The sequence below is a fragment of the Siphateles boraxobius genome, unplaced genomic scaffold, assembly GCF_051911475.1.
Source record: "Siphateles boraxobius isolate OS27281-9 unplaced genomic scaffold, OSU_SipBor_1 13, whole genome shotgun sequence".
In the NCBI taxonomy this organism is placed as follows: Eukaryota; Metazoa; Chordata; class Actinopteri; order Cypriniformes; family Leuciscidae; genus Siphateles; species Siphateles boraxobius.
The window spans coordinates 27,259,938-27,279,724 of NW_027508733.1; the positions used below are offsets into that span (position 1 = coordinate 27,259,938).

General features: G+C 38.3%; 1 protein-coding gene across 4 annotated transcripts; it reads right to left on the bottom strand.

The window, feature by feature from the left end:
• Positions 1–709: 709 nt before the first annotated feature.
• Positions 710–19,527, bottom strand: col8a1b (collagen, type VIII, alpha 1b). Of its 4 annotated transcripts, none has more exons than XM_077226859.1 (3): positions 19,269–19,527; positions 4,623–4,917; positions 710–4,165 (listed from the first exon to the last, which is right to left on the bottom strand). In XM_077226859.1, exons 2-3 carry the CDS (start codon positions 4,912–4,914, stop codon positions 2,256–2,258), a joined length of 2,202 nt encoding a protein of 733 aa, XP_077082974.1. In that variant the 5' UTR covers positions 4,915–4,917; positions 19,269–19,527; the 3' UTR covers positions 710–2,255. The 4 variants fall into 4 exon arrangements, with proteins under 4 accessions (XP_077082974.1, XP_077082972.1, XP_077082973.1 ...); XM_077226857.1 differs by lacking the exon at positions 19,269–19,527 and adding an exon at positions 18,376–18,564; XM_077226858.1 differs by lacking the exon at positions 19,269–19,527 and adding an exon at positions 12,472–12,530.
• Between the last annotated feature and the right edge of the window lie 260 nt (positions 19,528–19,787).

Below are 19,787 nucleotides of genomic sequence, written 5' to 3' on the forward strand. Positions count from 1 at the left end.
AGCTCTATTTGGAGCAAATGAGCTGTTCCGCTGAGTCCTAAAGTCAGTTCATTTCATTCATTCAGATACACACGTAGACATTATAAAATAACTTTTTGGTAAAGTTTTAGCATTTTTAGGTTTTTCTATGTGTGCTGAAGCATTCCTCACATTCCATTCATTCCTAAGGGGTCAAATTGACTCGCGAGGGAAGGATTTGTTATTTCAACCTCATAACTCCTTGAATCCATTCTATTTGTTTTGTGTGTATTCGAGTGCGACAAAAGTCCTGGGGTCTTGGACCCCTCCCTTCAATTCCAGTCTCATTTGAAGAGGTCACTCCCCATAGTTTCTTGACATGATTCATTTTGACTAATCATGACTATATGTTTCCCTTATATGTATAGATTTTTGAAACTGATTAAACATATTTCTCTAAACTAAGTTCAATACAGCCATCAAAAGTTTTTATATAATAAATTCTCAACTTTCTAACTTTTTATGGATGTATGATTTTGACATAAAAATTATATTAGGCTATAAATATTGAAAAGTATACTTACTTGCATTTGTTTGAATTTCATTCCAAACAAGCATGAAATGCAGTCGGAGATTTACTCCTGCACATAAATGCGGTTGTTTATGCATTGTGTATAGCCTACATTACCATAGTGTCTGGCTAAGTGTGTCCTCTTACATCTAATTCTATAAATGATGGTCAGCATCAAAATTGAAAACAGGGATTCTTTATTTTTTGTGGAATTCCCTAATTACAAATTCACAAAATTTCCATTCATTCATTTTGTTTAAAAAAACGATCAACGACAATGACATTAAATCTTTACTGCATGTTTGTTTAACCGTTCAGCACTGTCATCAAAAATTAAAAACAAATAATAAATTCTTTTTTTGTGCCCCACACCATCTCTATGCACATATACAAATTTAGTCATTCAGTAGTAAAACTAAAAATAAATTACAGAGAGGTTCGTAAGATTTTTGTTTAACTTAGTGTTCAAGTGGCCGTATCCAGTGTTGGGTGTAACTCATTACTAAGTAATTCATTACTGCAATTTAATTACTTTTCCCTTGAAAAAGTAAAGTAAGGGATTACTTTTTAATTTACTCTTTAAAAAATGTAATTAGTGTTACTTCTGATGTAATACTGTATAGAGTATAGTACAATTCTATATAAAACAATAGTGGATTTAACATCAAAATTTAACGTCTAATGTTAAAATGTATGTTTTTTTATGTAACCTTCTCCTTTTACTATGGTCAGCTCAGTTCAAGAATCATTTATGCGATTTTATATTATTTATTTTAAAGAATTAAAAGAGCAGCTTTGTCTATCCTGTTTAGACGTCTATCCTTCGTCTATTGTTCAACTGGTCAATGTTCTTACTGTATGGGATTTAGAAAGTATTTAGTAACAAGAAATGCAATCCTTTTTAGAGAGAGTAATTAGTATAGTAATCTAATTACACTTTTGAAGATATAATTAACAGGCTAATTAATTACTTTGTTAGAGTAACTAACCCAACTCTGGCCTTATCGACTTTGAAATATTGATATATTGCATTAACAATCAATACCCTTGAGTTTTATTTTGATTAACAATGATCTGATATACTCAAATCAATTGGGTGTAAAATGACCTAAACATAAGGGTTCATGACATTTCATGTATTTTACTGATGGTTTTAGTTAATGAGATCATTGAAAAGCAAAATCTTAACAACCTAAACCCTTATATGCTCACATACTCTCTTGAAGTTAATTGAGATGGCACAATGAGAAACTACTAAGACAGCAGAAAAATAGTGCATATCCAAACAATCTGAAAATTCTTCATTAGGACAGTCCCAATATCATTTTACACTGATATGTAGTCAATGTGACCCCATCTATATACAATCAATATACTGTCAAACAAAAGGAAATATGCAAATAAATAATGTGACAAAAGTTCTAACAAAGTGCTAACCATATGGATGAATGAATACCTTAAGATGCTGAAAGACTGTTTATATTATGTAATTATGTGTATGCTTAAAACATGTATTTAATTTTTTTTTTTGTATATTATAAATGAAGTTCCATTGCCACTGTAACACAATCTGCTATAAAACATACCTGACTGAATCTCTATGACTTAATTATCAATTTTTTACATTTTTTCAGATATAAAAAGTGGCTCTGTACTGGTGGCACATACACAATTTACTTAAGAAAAATGTAGCATTGATTTTATATGGGTGACTTTTTTCACATATTCACATGGGATATAACAAATACCCAGAGAATGATGAGTGGACGTATGGACCAGCATAAAGTCCTGCAGCTTGGTCTGATGGTAACTTAACATGAACAGTGTCTCCAACTTGTAAGGGCAGCACTGCACTCCCTGATGCCTGATCCAGGTAACTTTTTTTGTATTCATCATATGTATACATTACTGGCTCATTGTTCCTGTATAAGGCCACCCATACATTGTTTCCTTTGCAATTAACATGGTAGACAAAGTAGTAAATTCCAGGTATTTTGCAAGTGAAGATGCCAGTTTGAGAGTTGTAATTCTGATTCCCATTATGCAGAATCTTGTTGAAAACAACAGGTTGCCCAACTGGAGGAAATGGGGTTGTCAGCAGAGCTGTAAATGCTGGCATCTCTATGCCATTCCCACCAATAATGGCTCCTCCAGGCTTTTCTTTCTTGTAACCACCTTTTGCCCCATCTAGCCCAGGACCACTCTCAGGCAGGATTTGTCCGATAAACTGAGCTTGAGCAGGAGGTCCAGGTAGGCCAGGTGGGCCAGGAGGACCAGGTCTTCCAGGTTGACCTGGGGGCCCACCCATTCCAGGTATACCAGCAGGACCTATTGGGCCTGGAAGCCCTGGTTTTCCCTCACCCGGCATTCCAGGTTTTCCTGCTGGTCCATATTGCCCTTTTGGGCCTGGTAGACCAGGTGGGCCTATTGGTCCTGCTGGACCCGTAAATCCTGGGATTCCCATAGGCCCTGGATGACCTTTCTCTCCTGGAAATCCACCTTCTCCTTTTACACCAGGCTTTCCAGGGACTCCAGGTAGGCCAGGTAGGCCTTTGTGTCCATTTTCACCTTTAGGTCCTAAGGAACCAGGTAAGCCTCTCGGTCCTAGTTGCCCCAATTCTCCTGGGAATCCTGGCTTGCCTGGATGTCCTGGGGGCCCTGGTTCACCTTGTGGACCCAGTTGTCCCTTAGGTCCTACTGCACCGCCCTCTCCTTTTAGACCAGGGAAACCAATGCCTCCAGGGGGTCCCATGAGACCTGGATGACCTTGGAGGCCACTTGGCCCTGGCGGTCCAATCATTCCATTAAGGCCACCATGACCCTTTTCACCTTTAGGGCCTTGAGGGCCAGGCAAACCACCATGCCCCTTATCACCTTTAGGGCCAGGATATCCAGGCTTGCCAAACCCAGGCAAGCCTGGGCCCCCAGGTAAACCAGAAAGACCTGGTTCGCCCCTTCCACCTGGAAGACCTGGTTTCCCTGGTAAGCCATCTAAACCAGGTTTACCAAAGCCTGGTAGTCCTGGTGGTCCTATTTGTCCTCCCTCCCCTGGGACTCCTGCCAATCCTGGCTCTCCAGGTGCACCAGGTTTACCTTGCCCTCCAGGAGCCCCAGGTAGTCCATTCAGTCCTGGCTTGCCAACTCCCGGTAGTCCTACTTGTCCTGGTGGTCCTGGATGTCCAGAAGGTCCCTTTATACCAGGCAGTCCTGGGAGACCAATCCCATTCTCACCCTTTGGCCCTAGGAGACCAGGGATCCCAGGGAATCCCTTTTGTCCAGGTTCTCCACGAGGACCAGGTTGTCCTGGAAGTCCTTGTCCACCTGGTTTCGCCACACCTGGTAGACCATGTGGCCCTGGAAGACCTGGAGGTCCTGGCATTCCTATTGGCCCTTTACCGCCAATTGGCCCCAACTCACCCTTCGGTCCTGGTAAACCTATACCCCCAGGTTTACCTGGCAAACCTGGCATTCCTGGCTTTCCAATTCCGGGGAGTCCTGGTGGACCTTGTGGACCAGGTTTGCCTGAAGGTCCTGGGATGACATGACCAGGAAGTCCGGGAGGTCCCTGGGGCCCTGGAGGCCCCTTTAGACCAGTCTCACCAGGGGGACCTTTCTCTCCTCTTGGAATAGTTTCACCTGAAAAAAGTAACCAGTCAGCACTTCAGAAACACTCGCACAGATTATTTGCATGTATGGATGTTAAAATGAATGGGTAAATAAGTAAATTAATGTATTTCTGTGTTCTTGGAGCAAATTATATTCAGTTTATATCAATTGTGTGTATTCAACCTAATGAATGAATACAGTAGAACTAAAATGAGATTAAACATAAATTTACTATGAATAAATTGCACAAAAGAGACACACCCACCTTCCCAGAAAAAAACATCTGATGAAAGGTGTTTTCAAGAGGTAAACCCATCAAAAAGATTGAAAAATTGCTTCCTGTCAGTTAACATTTGTCAACATTACCTTCACTGTTCATTAAAATTAATTTTTAAAAGTATCAATGTTCCATCTAATCTATACATTAATATGATATCATGAAAGCTGCACACAAAATTTTTATTACAGAATTTGCAAAAATACCAACCTTTCCCTACAATGGGTTTACCCATGTGTATGGGTATCTGTGGATGCTCTTTTCCATACTGAGGAAGCAAAGGCATCTCATTTCCAAATGGCATGTGTGGCATTTCCTTTCCATGGTAATGGTGTTGGGGTATCCCTTCATTGCCATGTGACAGGAGAGGTAATTGAGGCAGAGGCTGGTGCTGTTGAGGCAGTGGCTTGTGTCCATAAAATGCACCTGCATGGATATGATGTAGCAGACACAAGTGCTCCACCAGTACAAACAAGCGGGCAGAGAGGAGAGGCCCAGCCATGTCCTGTGGAATGGAGAATAGGAGAGAAGGTTAGTAGTCTTGGGAAAACACAAAAAAGCTAGCAGTAGGGCCCACACCAAAGTGTAGTAAAGCATTTCTGTATATCACTGTAAAATTGCTTTGAAACAATCTAGATTGTTAAAAGCGATATATAAATGAAGGTGACTTGACTTGATTTCTATGCCTTACTCAAGCATTGGTACTAATTGTATTGCTGTTCTCATTGCTGAATAATGTTATTGATTCTACAGTGGTTACAGAGTGTCAATACACTCTGTAATATCACCATCAATTTATTGTAGTCATGGAGTGTTTAATATGTATTTATATCTCCGTGTTAGGGGGCAGCAGAGCAAAATAAGAGCAACAGGTTACTTATCAGTTTATCATCGTTAGTATGATTAGGGAAAACTAAATGATAGATCAAAATGGCTAAGCGTCCCAATACCCTGGATAATTACTGTGTGAGAACCACTGGCTCGCCTTAATGGTTAAAATGTCAATATTTTTAATATTCCGACATGACATTTTTCTTTATCACCAGTTGCTTGCAAAAGGATGAACATTGATTCAAATTCTGTGCCCGCCATTTCCCAAGATAAAATTAAGTAAATCATTAAATAAATTAGTAAATAAATAAGTTGGTAAATAAAAATTTTGGCAAATAATTTGCCAGTGCAGGTACAAAAATATTTTTTTATTTTTCTTGCCCTCCCAACCTGAGAGTTATATGTCGCGCATACACACACACACAGACACACACAGACACACACACACACACACACACAGACATACATGTGTTTACAGGCACATTCATAAGCTCATAAGCACTTGTGTGCTCATATAAACGTGTTAAAGCATTTTATTTTATCGGCAAAAGGTCAGAAACGGCTTAAGAATAAACAGAGCTAGATTTTTGCCCATTAGGCCTACCCTGATTCCGCCCGGCATGTAAACACCTTAACCTGCATTCTGTCAGCATATTGAAGTGGGCATGTGTGACATGACAGGAAAGACCGTTAAAAACAGCAGGTCAGGGAACGGGAAAAGCTCAGGGTCTAGAGACGTGTTTTTAAAAAAAGTTGAACTTTTTTCAACTTGAGCCCCGCGTTTTCAGAATGCCGTGTCATGCACGAGACGCGAGCGCAACGGTTAAAGACGTCTGCCGAGCACGTGCTTACATTGAAAAACAATGGAAACAAAGCGCAGTAGAATACGCACAACCGGCGCAACGTCATAGAATGTCTCTAAACAGATTCACGCCCACTTTTAGGGGAAAATAAAAAGACTTCCCATAGACTTCAATACAAAATAGCGTCACAAAATAGTGTCACAAAACAACGTCCGTACACAGCCCACATGCGTGAAAGTGGGCCGGAACGGCCTGGAACTGCGTTCCTGCACCTCAGATAAATTATTAAATAAATAGATTCATTAATCTCAACGAATCTCGCTGGTCCCGAGATGGACCGACTGGCCAACCAACCTCCCTTCCTCCCCGCTGAAAGCGAGTGATTATAAATGCGTGAAATGCACTCACGGTGGTTGAGCGCGGTAAAGTTAGTTTAATGTTCGATATTTCGCTGGACATTGTTTTCCCTTGCCACTGTTCCATAGGGTCGGGAGTCTTACAAAGATATCAATAGCAGGATTAGTTTTAACATTATGTAACCATTATCGACATTAAATATTTGCTTAAAATCACCGTGCATTAATGCTGCATATTTTCCCTAAGAATGCTTTGACGCGTTTCCACAACGCATGCCTAAGGGAACGTCTGCCAATTCCACTAACTGTGTTAAACGTAGCCTATAATTTCTATTATTTAAAATTACTTTTCAAATTCCAAAGCTTGTAGAAGGTTCCTATTGGCAATGCTGATCTGGTAGCCTTGAGTAAATTAACTTATCGGAGAAAATGATTCATAAAACTCATCAGTTGAGCCTGTTTACTTTCTTCCCTGACACCGACGAAAATGAAAAGACTATCAGTCAAAGTTCAGCTTTAGGAGGGGAAGCAATAAATATGGCAGGATAAGGAGATTGAGAGAAAAATAAAGATTAAGATGGAGAGCAGGTATTGACAAATAATCTAATGCACACTAACATGGTTTTAAAGCTACTTATTATCCATTTTTTTGGCCTTAAAAAGTCTTAAATTGCACATTTGTATGTCAGAGAAAGCAACATTTTATGCCCCCGAACCCCCCTAACTACCTCACATTTAAATACACATGGCTGTGGGGGCTAATGTGGGCTGATGTGGCTACAATGCCACATCTCAGGGCTCAATTTTTGGCCCAGTGTTCAGCAATTGTAACATAGTATCGTCATCATATCATTGTTGATGAACCAAAATAAAACCATTAAAATATCAAGTAAATAAGTATTGTGATATGTGATGCCACAGTGACACTCTTGTCCCAAAAAGTATTGCTATACCACAATACTCAATATGTTGTCCCACGGTGAGTCTTTTTTCCCTCTTGCACCTACACAAAATTTGAGGGTTCCCCCACCTACCAAATCCCACTTTAACCACTGGTTATGTGTCCACCCTGCCTGCCATAGAGCGTGAAAGATGCATCAACAAACTTAATTTGGTCAAAAAAACATGTCCCTTTATTCTCCCAGTGTCAAATTGGTGTAACAACCCCACCCAGTGGCCAGAGGTGTACTTACCCAGACATTTACTCGTAGTCGTACCTCATCGAGTATCCATGGTAAGCCAGTGAATGATTTTACTTCGTTTTTTTAAAGTAAACATCTTTAAATATATATATATATTATGTCTTATAATATATCTTATAATATATATAACCCCACTGGGTGGGTTTGTTACAACAATTTGACGCTGGGAGAATGAAGGGACATGTTTTTAAATTGACCAAATTAAGTTTGTTGATGTATCTTTCATGCTCTATGGCAGGCAGGGTGGACCTATAATTACTTGACATGTTTTATATTAGTGATTTCTTAAGTTATTATTGAAGTCCATGGGAAGTCTAGTTTGTTACCCCCTAAAAAGGGGCGGGACGAAATTGACAGTTAAGTTCCCGGATGTGCCGGTAAAGCATATGGAAAATCGTGTTCTGTATCAACGGCCCTTTATTCGGCAGATTTAAGTATATCCAGCCATAGTGAGTGTTTCAGGTAGGGCAGGAGAAATATATTGCAAACTCCGAATTTTTCTTGACCCAATAAATAGAAAAAAGTGTTTTCTCATCTCGTGCAGTCAAAGGGCAAGTGGTACATTTGTAGGTAACTTCAAATATGAGAGGAAAATGTGCAATGTGACATTTTAAAATACATTCAAAATTTGCATCAAAAACAACCACAAATTATGAATGTCAGATATTTTTTTATATTGTCAGTATATCTTCAAAATCATATGTAGAGTGGCAGGTGCTACACACAGCCAGGAACAGTGCGACGTTTAGTGAACTTGCGTATGCTTTTGTTTAGTATTAATCACATGCATCTATCCTACTTCTAGCCACTATTGACTGGGCAGCCGAAGTTTCCAAACAACTATTAGGTTTTCTTAACATGCAAAATTGGACAGTGATGTATTCATCTTTCTCGTGTCAAGTTGTGAAAGCTTTTTTTCAACTGTGTTTCAATAAATAATCTATGGAGGTTGCCATCTAAAATATTCCATTTGTTTTTATAGCAAATAAAGTTTCATGATCCTTTTTTTTACAGAAAATTAGATTCTTCATAACATGATCCCATTTCTAAAGCTCTTTCAACTAAGTATTTTTATTAAATCTTTTTCAAGTTAATTCAATGCCTTCTGCCCTTTATACAAAGTTGCCTATACAAATACTGTATTTAGTCCATTTAATTCACATGTAGAACAAGTAAAAGTCTATTTTTTAAAACATATCATACATAAATATAAAAGTAAAATCAACAATTTCAATAACCATGTAAAAGAAAAAGGTTTTCTGAAATTAAAAGGGCTTGTCAAATGTTTATTTGTATAGTCATTGATGGAAGGAATGACCCTCCAAATTCAAATCAGCCTCACATGAGCCACATTAAAACTGATTGTACACTATATCTTATATAATCTATGCCAAACTATAGGCTTTATTATTAATCAATACGAAAAACATAGAAGTTTCTTAAACAAATTATTCATTAAAAATAGTGGTTTTTGTTTGCTGTAGCAGACCTACAAAAGAGGTAATACATGTGTTATACTTAAACATGACCACTAGAGTTCAGTAACTGCCCACAAAACAGATATAAACCCTGTTTCTTGTCACTATTCACTGCTTTGTATTCAGTGTTGTTTAGAAAAAAAACATAAATCTTACAAAAATTCTAAATTATCACACAAATACCACTAAAGCATAAAAGATGTAGGCTGCCACAATGTGATGCCACTTTTACAAAACTTTACACTGCAAGTTACACAAATGCACAAAAAGGCCCACCTATTGTCAAGCCTCATTTTTAGAACTATGGCACATGCAACTTGATTTATTTCTTACTTTATTGTTTATTCTGTCTTTTGCTTGAGAGCCATGTCCTTTCAGGTCTGTCCTAAAACTCTGATGAATGGGAAACCCAGCCGACAGCTCAGCTAAAATCCAAAACGTGAGTCTAAACCTAAGCCGACCCCTGAGCGGAGGGGGCATCTTGCTTTTATTGAGAGTGGGAAAAAAAACCTGGAATGCTTTTTTACGGAATCAGTTTTTGATTCTAATACATTCAGACGTATTGGGATCAGTGTGTGGGTGGGATGCCAGAGCTTTGATTCTCTTTTGTGAGCTACTGTAATCAGAGATCTTGATTGATCTAGCATGAAAAGAATGAAAAGACTAAGTAACACATAAACCATTTTTCTTGGGATGCTGCCAGCCAGGTTGATTGCGACTCCAAAGATATTTTCCACCTCTTCCACATATTTAAACCGTCTACAGTATCATCTGTTCAAACCTTACTCTACATTCAGTTTCTCTCAGGGAGAGAGCACACCTTTTTGTGTTAAAAACTCATTAATATATGCATTAACATCAATGATTAATAGAAAATCCACTCTATTCTGAACGGTCACAGTGCCAACAATACAGAAGCAAAATAAGTATTTAAAATATTTTACAAATGCTGGGGAAAAAAATATGTGGTGGAGTCATAAACGTAAATTACAGGAGTGACACTTAAAAAATAAACGGAAGGAATCAATTATCAATATACAGTATTCAAGAGCAATCACTTTTCTAATTGAAAACACATTTTAAACAGATTGACTTCACATTTTATTTAAATTAGTAAATAATTGATCTAATTATTTATTCAAAAGATAATTGATCCATTAATCTTATTTTTAAGTGACATTCCTACTTTGACATTCATTCATTCCTTCATTCATTAGTTCGCTCATTCAGTCATTAGGCACCCAACCCAGACACTTCATTCCTCAGAAATTATTTTCCAATTTTCCAGAGATATGTTTTCAGAGGATCGTGTGTCATTCTTTGGAAACTTTGGAAAAACAACTCTTTCTCTGTAATCGACAAGACTGGCATGTCAAAGTGAACAACTGTTCAATGTTCTCAATAACCCCCCACAAAATTGTGGACATAAAAACACATTCAATCGGAAACATTTCTCAATTACTGCTGGCCATGTCTGAAAAGTGACACAGAATATCATAATCAATAGCTCTCATTTGCATCCATGATACCCACCAGCATTAATCACAAATGAGATGCCGAAACAATCTCAAGAGAAGCATTTCAGGAGAGGTCATGGAGAAAAAAAAACATGGCTTGTAAAAGCTTCTGTACATTCTGAACTCAACAACTCTCTTCAACAACCAGGCCCAGTCAAATCTCCGTGATTATTTATCAAATTCACAAGCCCAAAACAAGCATCTCACGTTGTTCCCCCAGGCCTACATCCGATGTTCCATGATTCCAGAAAAATCTGTAGTACAGATTTCGGAGATGAAGCCAAAGGTCAAACGAGAAATATGTTGATAAGCGAGGGTCAAAACCACAAGGACTAGTATGATGGAACAACAGCAACCCAACACGTCCACTGCAGAGAGCAGGAATCAATGTTCTTTTTGGCCAAAATTTACAACCGCAGCATTTGTCTGCTTGGTTTCATGCCACAGCTCTGTTATCGCCCTGCCCCGATTCTAATATAGTCAAATTTCCATTGCTCCTTTTCTGACTGCTTCCAGATGTGCCGTCAATTCACAATAAACAAATAAAGAAGAGCATGCTGGGTGTCAACCATATAGTTGTTGCTGACATAATAATATGATTATATGATCAGCCTTACATTATTTTGGCCTTTTCAGCTCTCAAGCCTTTGCTTTTGATTTCTGGCTACAGTGTCCAATTTACAGCAAAACATGTTAGTTTGAAATTGTTTAAAAAACTAAAATGATGGTTTGATTCATTTATAAAAACACACTGAAATTCTGACATTTTTAAGTGCAACTTAAAGTTTGTGTCCAAAAGTTAGTCCACATGTTTTGTACGGACTACGGACTATAAACTGGGGGCTCGTCCGGGATCTGAACCCAGTACTTTTTGCATTGAGACTCTTTTGTGGTTCCCATGTTCAAGTAAAACCGGTACATTTCAGAATATTAAAACATATCAGTGTCTGGTAAATTCCTGGAAATTAACTCTTTCCCCACTATTGACAGAATTTTACGTCATTTATGACGAAACGCTTCCATACCACTGACGGAATTTCCCGGCTTTCCTTGTATTCAGTTATACGGTAGGGTGCGCTATTACGCAACTTCTGAAAGAGTACTGAATCTCTGGATCAAAACATGCAAAAAAGGAGCAGAATCAAGAGATAAAAGCATTGCTTATGCACGTTATAATCTTAGAAAAAAAATTCTCAGCTTTCTGTTAAAAAATATAGCTTATTATTAAATGAAACCTCATTCAAGTGTTGATTAAAACGAATGCATGAAGCTAAGCTAGAAAGGAGAGGAAAGAGTTAATAAAACCTTATATGTCATGAAAATTTTCATACTGAGTATAAATTTTTCTACTTCTGCTCTGCTCAGTTAATTACAAATTAATGGAAAGGCCATGGAAAAGTAATGCAAATTCATGAGCCAAAAAGGGAACCCTGCACTTTTTCCCCAGGTTGCTCAGGAGCGATAGTGCAAGGTCAATGTAATAAAATGACCAAAAAGACACTTTGGATAAAAAGCATCTGTAGCATGCCAACTAAACCAAATGAGATTTAACAGATGCAAATCATCTCTGTTTTTTGGGGGTTTTTTTTAATAGTGATTATAATTTTGTACAGTTTCATTCCCGTAGCTCACACAGTAGAGGATGGTGCAAAATGCATAAATGTAAAGGTTTTTTTTTTTTTTTTTTTTTTTAAGAGACGTTCGGGTGTTGTTCTCCATGCTGTCAAATAGATTCATGATGCAGTGTTTTGTAGATTCTCTTTTGGATCTGGCTACTGAATTTGAACAAACTTATAATGGTTTACAGTCAGCATGACCGTGATAATGAGGTGCTGACAGTAAACAGCAGAAGATGCCAAAAGACACACTCACCCACACACACACCGCTCCGGGTTCCCACCCTACCAATTACTACAGGTCTTGCTTTTTCTGGAAATGGGAAGAGAGAGAGAGAGAGAGAGAGAGAGAGAGAGAGAGAGAGAGAGAGAGAGAGAGAGAGAGAGAGAGAGAGAGAGAGAGAGAGAGAGAGAGAGAGAGAGAGAGATTTCTCCCATGAAACAGACATAACTAGAATTCTCACACACACACATACACACACACATTTACCTACTCTTAAAAATAAAAGTTCTTTACTGGCATTTGTGGCTCCATGAAGAACATTTCCATACAATCCATGGAAACTTTCAAATGCACACAAGGTTCTTTATAGAAGAAAAAGGTTCTTTAGATTCTTAAAATGTTCTTTACATTAAGAAAGAAATGGTTCTTCAAGAACTGTTCACTGAAAGGTTCTTTCATAAAAATGATTCCTCTATGGCATCACTGCTATAAAACTAGTTAAAAATACTCCTTACTAACCCAAAATATAACCCTACTCATACACCAAAAAGAAACCTTGCATTTTTATAGTGAAGTAACTCATAAGGTACACAACTGGGCATCGTACTGGTATTCAGTACAGTGGCGTTCTTGCTGGTGTGATATTGCACAGATACACTGATTCCTCAGGACACCGGAATGCAGAATCAGCTGATAGAACGGACCGTCCGCCAGAACTACTGCCTGCTGTAAAACACATTCTCTCGCTCACTCAGTAACTCAGACTTCTCTCTCAGTAGAAGGGAAGATTTTCATGTAACTATATGTTTTATTCTATGGGGAATATGAGATTTTGGGCAGTATATAAACCAATATAAGGTAGCAGAAAGCCACTCTGTTTCCTCCATATAAAAATGGAATTAGTGCAATTTGCGCCTGAACATATCAAGAAAAATATTTCTTTAACAATTCATTTGGAAAGACCTTTCAAAATAATGTTTTTTTGTTTTTCATCTCAGGCACCGTACCAAAACTTATTTTCATATCAGACAAGACAAGGTAGTATCGCTTCGATTTTTGTGTGCCTTGTGATAAGTTGAACGCTGTAGTAAAATAATATAAATTCCATTTCCCTTTCAAAGCATGTTTTGTTGACTGAGCATTCAGATCTGCTACATTCAAAAAACACACAGACATATTTTATATTGGAATTATGTTAATATTCTTATAGTTTTTATTAATATTTTGATTTAGCTTTTATTTTTTATATTTTCCATTTTCATTTTAAATTCAGTTAAAGTTTCAATGATTTTGTTTTTTTAGTCATTTTTATAATTTTTATAGGTTTTCATTAAATTGTATTAATTTATTTTTGTACTTCAACCTAACGACAATTACAAATGTTGCCTCGCAACTTACTGAAATCAAATATATTTAACTTTTTTTTATATTTTATTTTATTTCAGTTAATATTTATTTTATTTCAAGTAACAAGATGTATGGTTTTAGTTTTAGTTAATGAAAAGAAATTTAAGAGTTTAGGAAAAAAATTACAAGCATGTAAGTGAAAGCATATAAAGGCAAAATTAAGATATAATTTGATTTTAATGTAATGGTAATTAGCTGCGATTTCGTGGCTGTTTTTTTTTTTTTTTTTACCACCAAACTAACTAAACCAAACATTTTACCAAAATTGAAATATTTGTTTGCACCTTCTGCAGAGTAAAAGCTTCCAGGGCAAGCTAAACATCCACCAATGACACCTGTGCAGTCCTTTAGGTCTGATCAATTTCCTAATCTCTATAATTATTGTCTGAACACTTTATCAGCAATGTTAGATGGCCTCAGATGACTCATTGTTCACACAGACACTGATGCTGGTGATTTATATCAGTGCAAACACAGGCGTTGTTCTGGAGGTGTTCTGGTGCATTTGTGAGTGTTTACGTGTCAGATTCCAGGTTCTGTACAAAAAAACTATTTCAATAGCTCAATAAGTATACAAATAAAATGTATTGACCAGTTTAATTCCTTTTATTAGCCTAATGGTAATGTTTTTATTATGGTGTGGACATGATGCCAGAAACTGTTCAGAAATCTCTATACCAAGATCAAACTGCTTCCTATTATACCTGTATATTTGTGACACAGATTTCTGGGCTTTTCCAATTATTCCAAGAAAAGTACGCATAATAAATGCATAAATGTTTGATTAGACCCAAGCCTTGCCAGTCTTAGAAACCAGATCGAAGCACAGAGCCAAACAGAGAACTGTTGGTCCGCCACATTTTGGTGTTCGTGTTTCAGCACAAAGCTGATTTGACATGAGAAAGTTTTGCCAGGGAAGACCTGTAATTCTATAGTCTACGATGGAGAAGATTTGTACGGTACACAGCTTTTGGCCTTCGGATAGAGGTCAGGACAATAGCTGCATTCATGATCCAAACTACAGTACGTCGTGGTAGTAAAAACAGTTGTTTGATTTTTTCCAAATAATACGCATCACAAAATAAACCCAATCTACCCACAACCCTACAAAATCTCAAGCAGGACTTGCCTTCCTTCTATTTCCTTTTTGTTTCCTATTTGTGTAAGAGTGCATGGCTTTCATTCAGATCAAAAAACAAAGTTATAAAACATCAGTCTGTTAAAAGCCGGAGGGAAGTGAGGGAGGAACATTCACAGGTCAGGCTACGTCTGTTACTGTTTAATGAATCGGGGTGCTCAAGAAAGATCCAAATAATGGAAGAAAGAGAGAGCGCAGGGTTGCGAGGTTCAGAGGGTCGTTGCATGGAGATTAAAGATGCTCCGCAGCTAAACAACTCTGAGAACAGAGAACTAGTTCTTATTCGGAACTGCTTCCATTTGGTTCCAAAAAACAAATAAAAAACACCAGAACCGAATGATTGGATCTAATGATTCGCTCATTTTGTAATCAGAATCGTTTCGAAGGGGTTCTTCAACTGAACTCAAAATGTATTTAAAAAAAACCTCACTGTGCTATGTGTATTTAACTCTTTCCCCGCCATTAATGGAATTTTCCAGCTTTCCGTGTTTTCATTGTTATACGGTATGCATCCCCTACATTCTATTACACATCTTCTGAAAGAGTCCTGAATCTCCTGATCAAAACATAGGCAAAAATGGAGAAGAAACAAGCGATAAAGGAATTGCTTATGCACGTCTTTGACAAAAATCCGATTTTCTTAGCTTTTTGTTCAAAATGTTGCTTTTTTTATTAAACTTTCCCACATTCAAGCGTTGATTAAAAAAAAGAATGCATGAAGCAGTTGTTGTTGTTAAAAAGCAGTGGCTTTGTTCTTTCTTATGATATATTGCAAGTTCAGATATTCATACAACAAAATCATTTTTGTGAAAATATTTTACAAATGCTGGTGCTGGCTGACAACGGTAAAAAATAAAAAATAAAAGCTGACGGGGAAAGAGTTGAGCCTTGTTAGACTTATACAAACTGGTTGTTTACATGACAATATGTTAAATATACACATTTAGAACAGTCTTCTTGTAATAAATGGTATTTTAATTCTGAATAAATATATTAATATTTAACAAAAATGGTATTGTTTTTGTTTAGTATATTTGTTGACTGCTGTCAAACGATTATCTAACATCTACATCTAACATAAAATTTTGTAAATATATATGTGTGTGTGTGTGTGTGTGTGTGTATATATATATATATATATATATATATATATATATATACACATGTGTGTGTGTGTGTGTGTGTGTATATATATATATATATATATATATATATATATATATATATATATGTATATATACAAAATTTTATGTTAGATTTGTCAGCACTATTTATTTTTAAGTATAAAGTTTGGACAAATTATTGTTCAAGTTCTACAAAAATAGTATTGGAATAATTAAGGAACAGGAACTGGATTTACAATATGGAATCATTAAATTTCTTGATATTATTAAAGGGATAGCTCACCCAAAAATGAAAATTCTGTCATAATTTACTCACCCTCAATTTGTTTCAAACCTGTATGAGTTTCTTTCTTCTGCTGAACATAAAAGAAGATACTTTGAACAATGTGGGTAGTCAAACAAATGCTGCTCACCATTGAATTCCATAATATGAAGAAGAAAAAATACTATGTTCGGAGACCAGAGGACCTTAGGAGACCAGAAACTGTTTGTTTACCGGATTTTTTTTTTTTTTTTGGTGAACTATCCCTTTAAGTATATAGTTTGCAATAAAAAAACAGTAAATAGAATCTAAATGATCTAAATGATCTTCAAAACAGAGAAATATCAATAAATGGCTTCTTCGAAAGTACTGTGAAAAAAAACCTTAATCACTAAGGATCGTCAAAATAAATAAAACAATCATTATTACAAACACAAACTCTACAGATACCAAAAGATATTCTGGATTGAGACATAAACGTCCCTGGTTGAATTGCATTGAAAGTAGATCTATTTAGGGATTGTGGCGAACAGGACGGCCGAGGGATGTGAGAGAACGGCGCGAGGCCGGTGGTGCGATTGCTAATGAGCAACACCTGTGAAGCACACCGGTCTCGCATCTCTCACGAAGGAGCGGAAGCATAAAGGAGGAGCGACGACGTTGATGATGGAGAGAGGAACTGGCCTGTATTATAGTTGTGTTTGGTTTTTGTATTTGTATTTTATTTTAGCCAGCAGTCGTCAACGTGGGGCTGCTGGCAATTCCTTTTATTTTTATTTTCAGTAGCCAGCAGTCGTCCGCGAGGGGCTGCTGGCAGTATTTTGGTTTGTTTATTTTATTTTAAATAAAGTGTGTTAAATGTTCGCCGGTTCCCGCCTCTTTCTTCCCTGAACATTGCTACACTGGTGCCGACACCCCGGAAGAGGGAGGAACGCGCTGTCAGAGAGTCGTTGCCGCTGTGGGGAATCCACGGTGCCATCGTGCATGGTGCTCGAGTCGCCGCCGCACGCCGTGGGCCGGAGCCTGCTGCCATCCACCGGGTAGGGGAGGAGCAGGGAGCGGGGGAGGACCGGCCATGGACGCTCGAGGCTGTACGCTGGAGTGGGTTGCCAGGGGGACGGTCGAGCTCGCTGCCGGCCGCCTGGGAGTTGGAGGGGCGGCTGCCGTCTGGGAGGGAGCGGGGGAGTCGCCGCCGCTCACCGTGGGCCGAAGCCTGCTACCGTCCACTAGAAAAAGGGGAGGAGCAGGGAACGGGGGACTCATACCGTCTTCCCTAGAGCCCAAGGAGGCGTCGCCATCCACAGAGGGCTACCCAGCGTCACCGCCAGGCACCGCGGAGGAGATCGCCCAGCTGGTGGAGGACCAGATGGCAGCGCGTTGTGGGAACCGGACCAAGTTTTTTTGGTTTTTTTTTCTCTCCCCTCTCTCGAGCTGTCACTCCTCATGCTTCCGTCTCCGTTTCCCTCAGCTTGTCGGTCCATACCCCCCAGGGACCACCGCCGCCGGAGGGGGGTTTGCGGGGGTTAGGCACAGGCTCGTGGGTATCCCCCGGCCTGTGAGGGGCGATGGGGGTATGTGGCGAACAGGATGGCCGAGGGATGTTAGAGAACGGCGCGAGGCCGGTGGTGCGATTGCTAATGAGCAACACCTGTGAAGCACACCATTCTTGCATCTCTCACGGAGGAGCGGAAGCATAAAGGAGGAGCGACGACGTTGATGATGGAGAGAGGAACAGGCCTGTATTTTAGTTTTGTTTGGTTTTTGTATTTGTATTTTATTTTAGCCAGCAGTCGTCCGCGAGGGGCTGCTGGCGGTATTTTGGTTTGTTTATTTTCTTTTTAAATAAAGTCTGTTAAATGTTCGCCGGTTCCCGCCTCCTTCTTCCCTGAACATTGCTACAGTGATCAATGTCAAGACCGGAGTGGAAAAAACAGCATTTTTGCAATCCTGCTGGACTAGAGAAAAGGATCAAGAGGGAAAGGGAAGGAAAAAAGATTGCCAAGCACCAGAGCTTTGCCTCAGTGTCCAGAGCTGTTTGTGTGCCCACAGGAATGGATCTTCTGAACCCTGGAGACATAACATCCCGCACTGATCGCTGTAGGAAGCACACAGGAAAATCCCACACAGCCGCCCTCCGGCTCACAGCCATGCCCAGTGCCAGGAAAATCAAAGTGAAACTAAAGTGAATGTGGCTCTATAAATATACAAACCCTTGAGCAGAGCTGGATAAAGTCTCTTGCACAACAGCAGGTGTGGTATGCAGCAGGATATGAGTTAGATTGAATCGGGTGTAGGAATCCACACTTATATTCAATCCAAAATCAAATCCAAAATGTTGAAAGAATTGGTCTGCCACTTGGGTTTATTATTAGTCAAGATTAAAAAAAACTGTTTATAATGCTATATATAAAATACAACAAAAAAAAATCTTAAATAAAATAACTAAACAATTATCTGGGTTCCCAACCCTTGACTTTTCATGAATTTTCCAAGACTTTTCTACTCGTTTGTGCCTGGAAATTATTGTTTGTGTACTCACAAAGAACACTTGCCAAAGAAATATTTCACACCCAAGGATGACTAAAAAAAATATAAAACAAAATAGACATTTTAGTAATTTTTCATATTTTATTAAATACCATAACTTTTTTCATGCCTTTCTCCCCCATTAATATTAACAACGGAAACCCCTACTCCACAATCTACAAAAATGATGGATAACCCAAAAAATAATCAAGCTGCATCATCAAGGAACATCTATCTTGAACTGATATTACTTTCCTTTGCATGTACAATCCCATTCAGATCAATATCAATACTTAAAGCAATATTTCAAGTCACTTATTTTATTATTAAATTTTCCCCTTGACAACATTCACTATATATGTACAGCACTCACCTCTCTCTCTCTCTCTCTCTCTCTCTCTCTCTCTCTCTCTCTCTCTCTCTCTCCCCTGGCCTCTCTCTGTCTCTACCTTCTGTTTATCTCTCTCCGAGTGAGAAGTGAAGGACGAAGGAGATCCAGAAGTCAGAAGGAGAAATGTAGTTAAAGGCTTCAGGCAGCATGGTTTCCACTTTTATGGGCAGGTAGGAGGGGCAAGGCAACTCCTCATAGGAGGTGGGCAGAGGGGAAAAGAGAAAGAGAGAAAAACGTTCACGTAAGCCTCCACCCAGGCCGTTGATGCAGTAGCTATTTGGTTCAGTTATGACATTTACCCACAGTAGCCTAATATATTTACTTATTTAAGCCATTTAAATGCTTTGTATTCGGAAATAAAATTTCTGAATATCAGCACGACTGTGATGAGGCCGCAATGAAGATAAACTAAACCATTTAAAGTGTGAAATTGATACAGTAACTTAATTTTTAGACACAATATTGTCAGTACATCTGTCTATTGCCCCTTGAATAATGAAA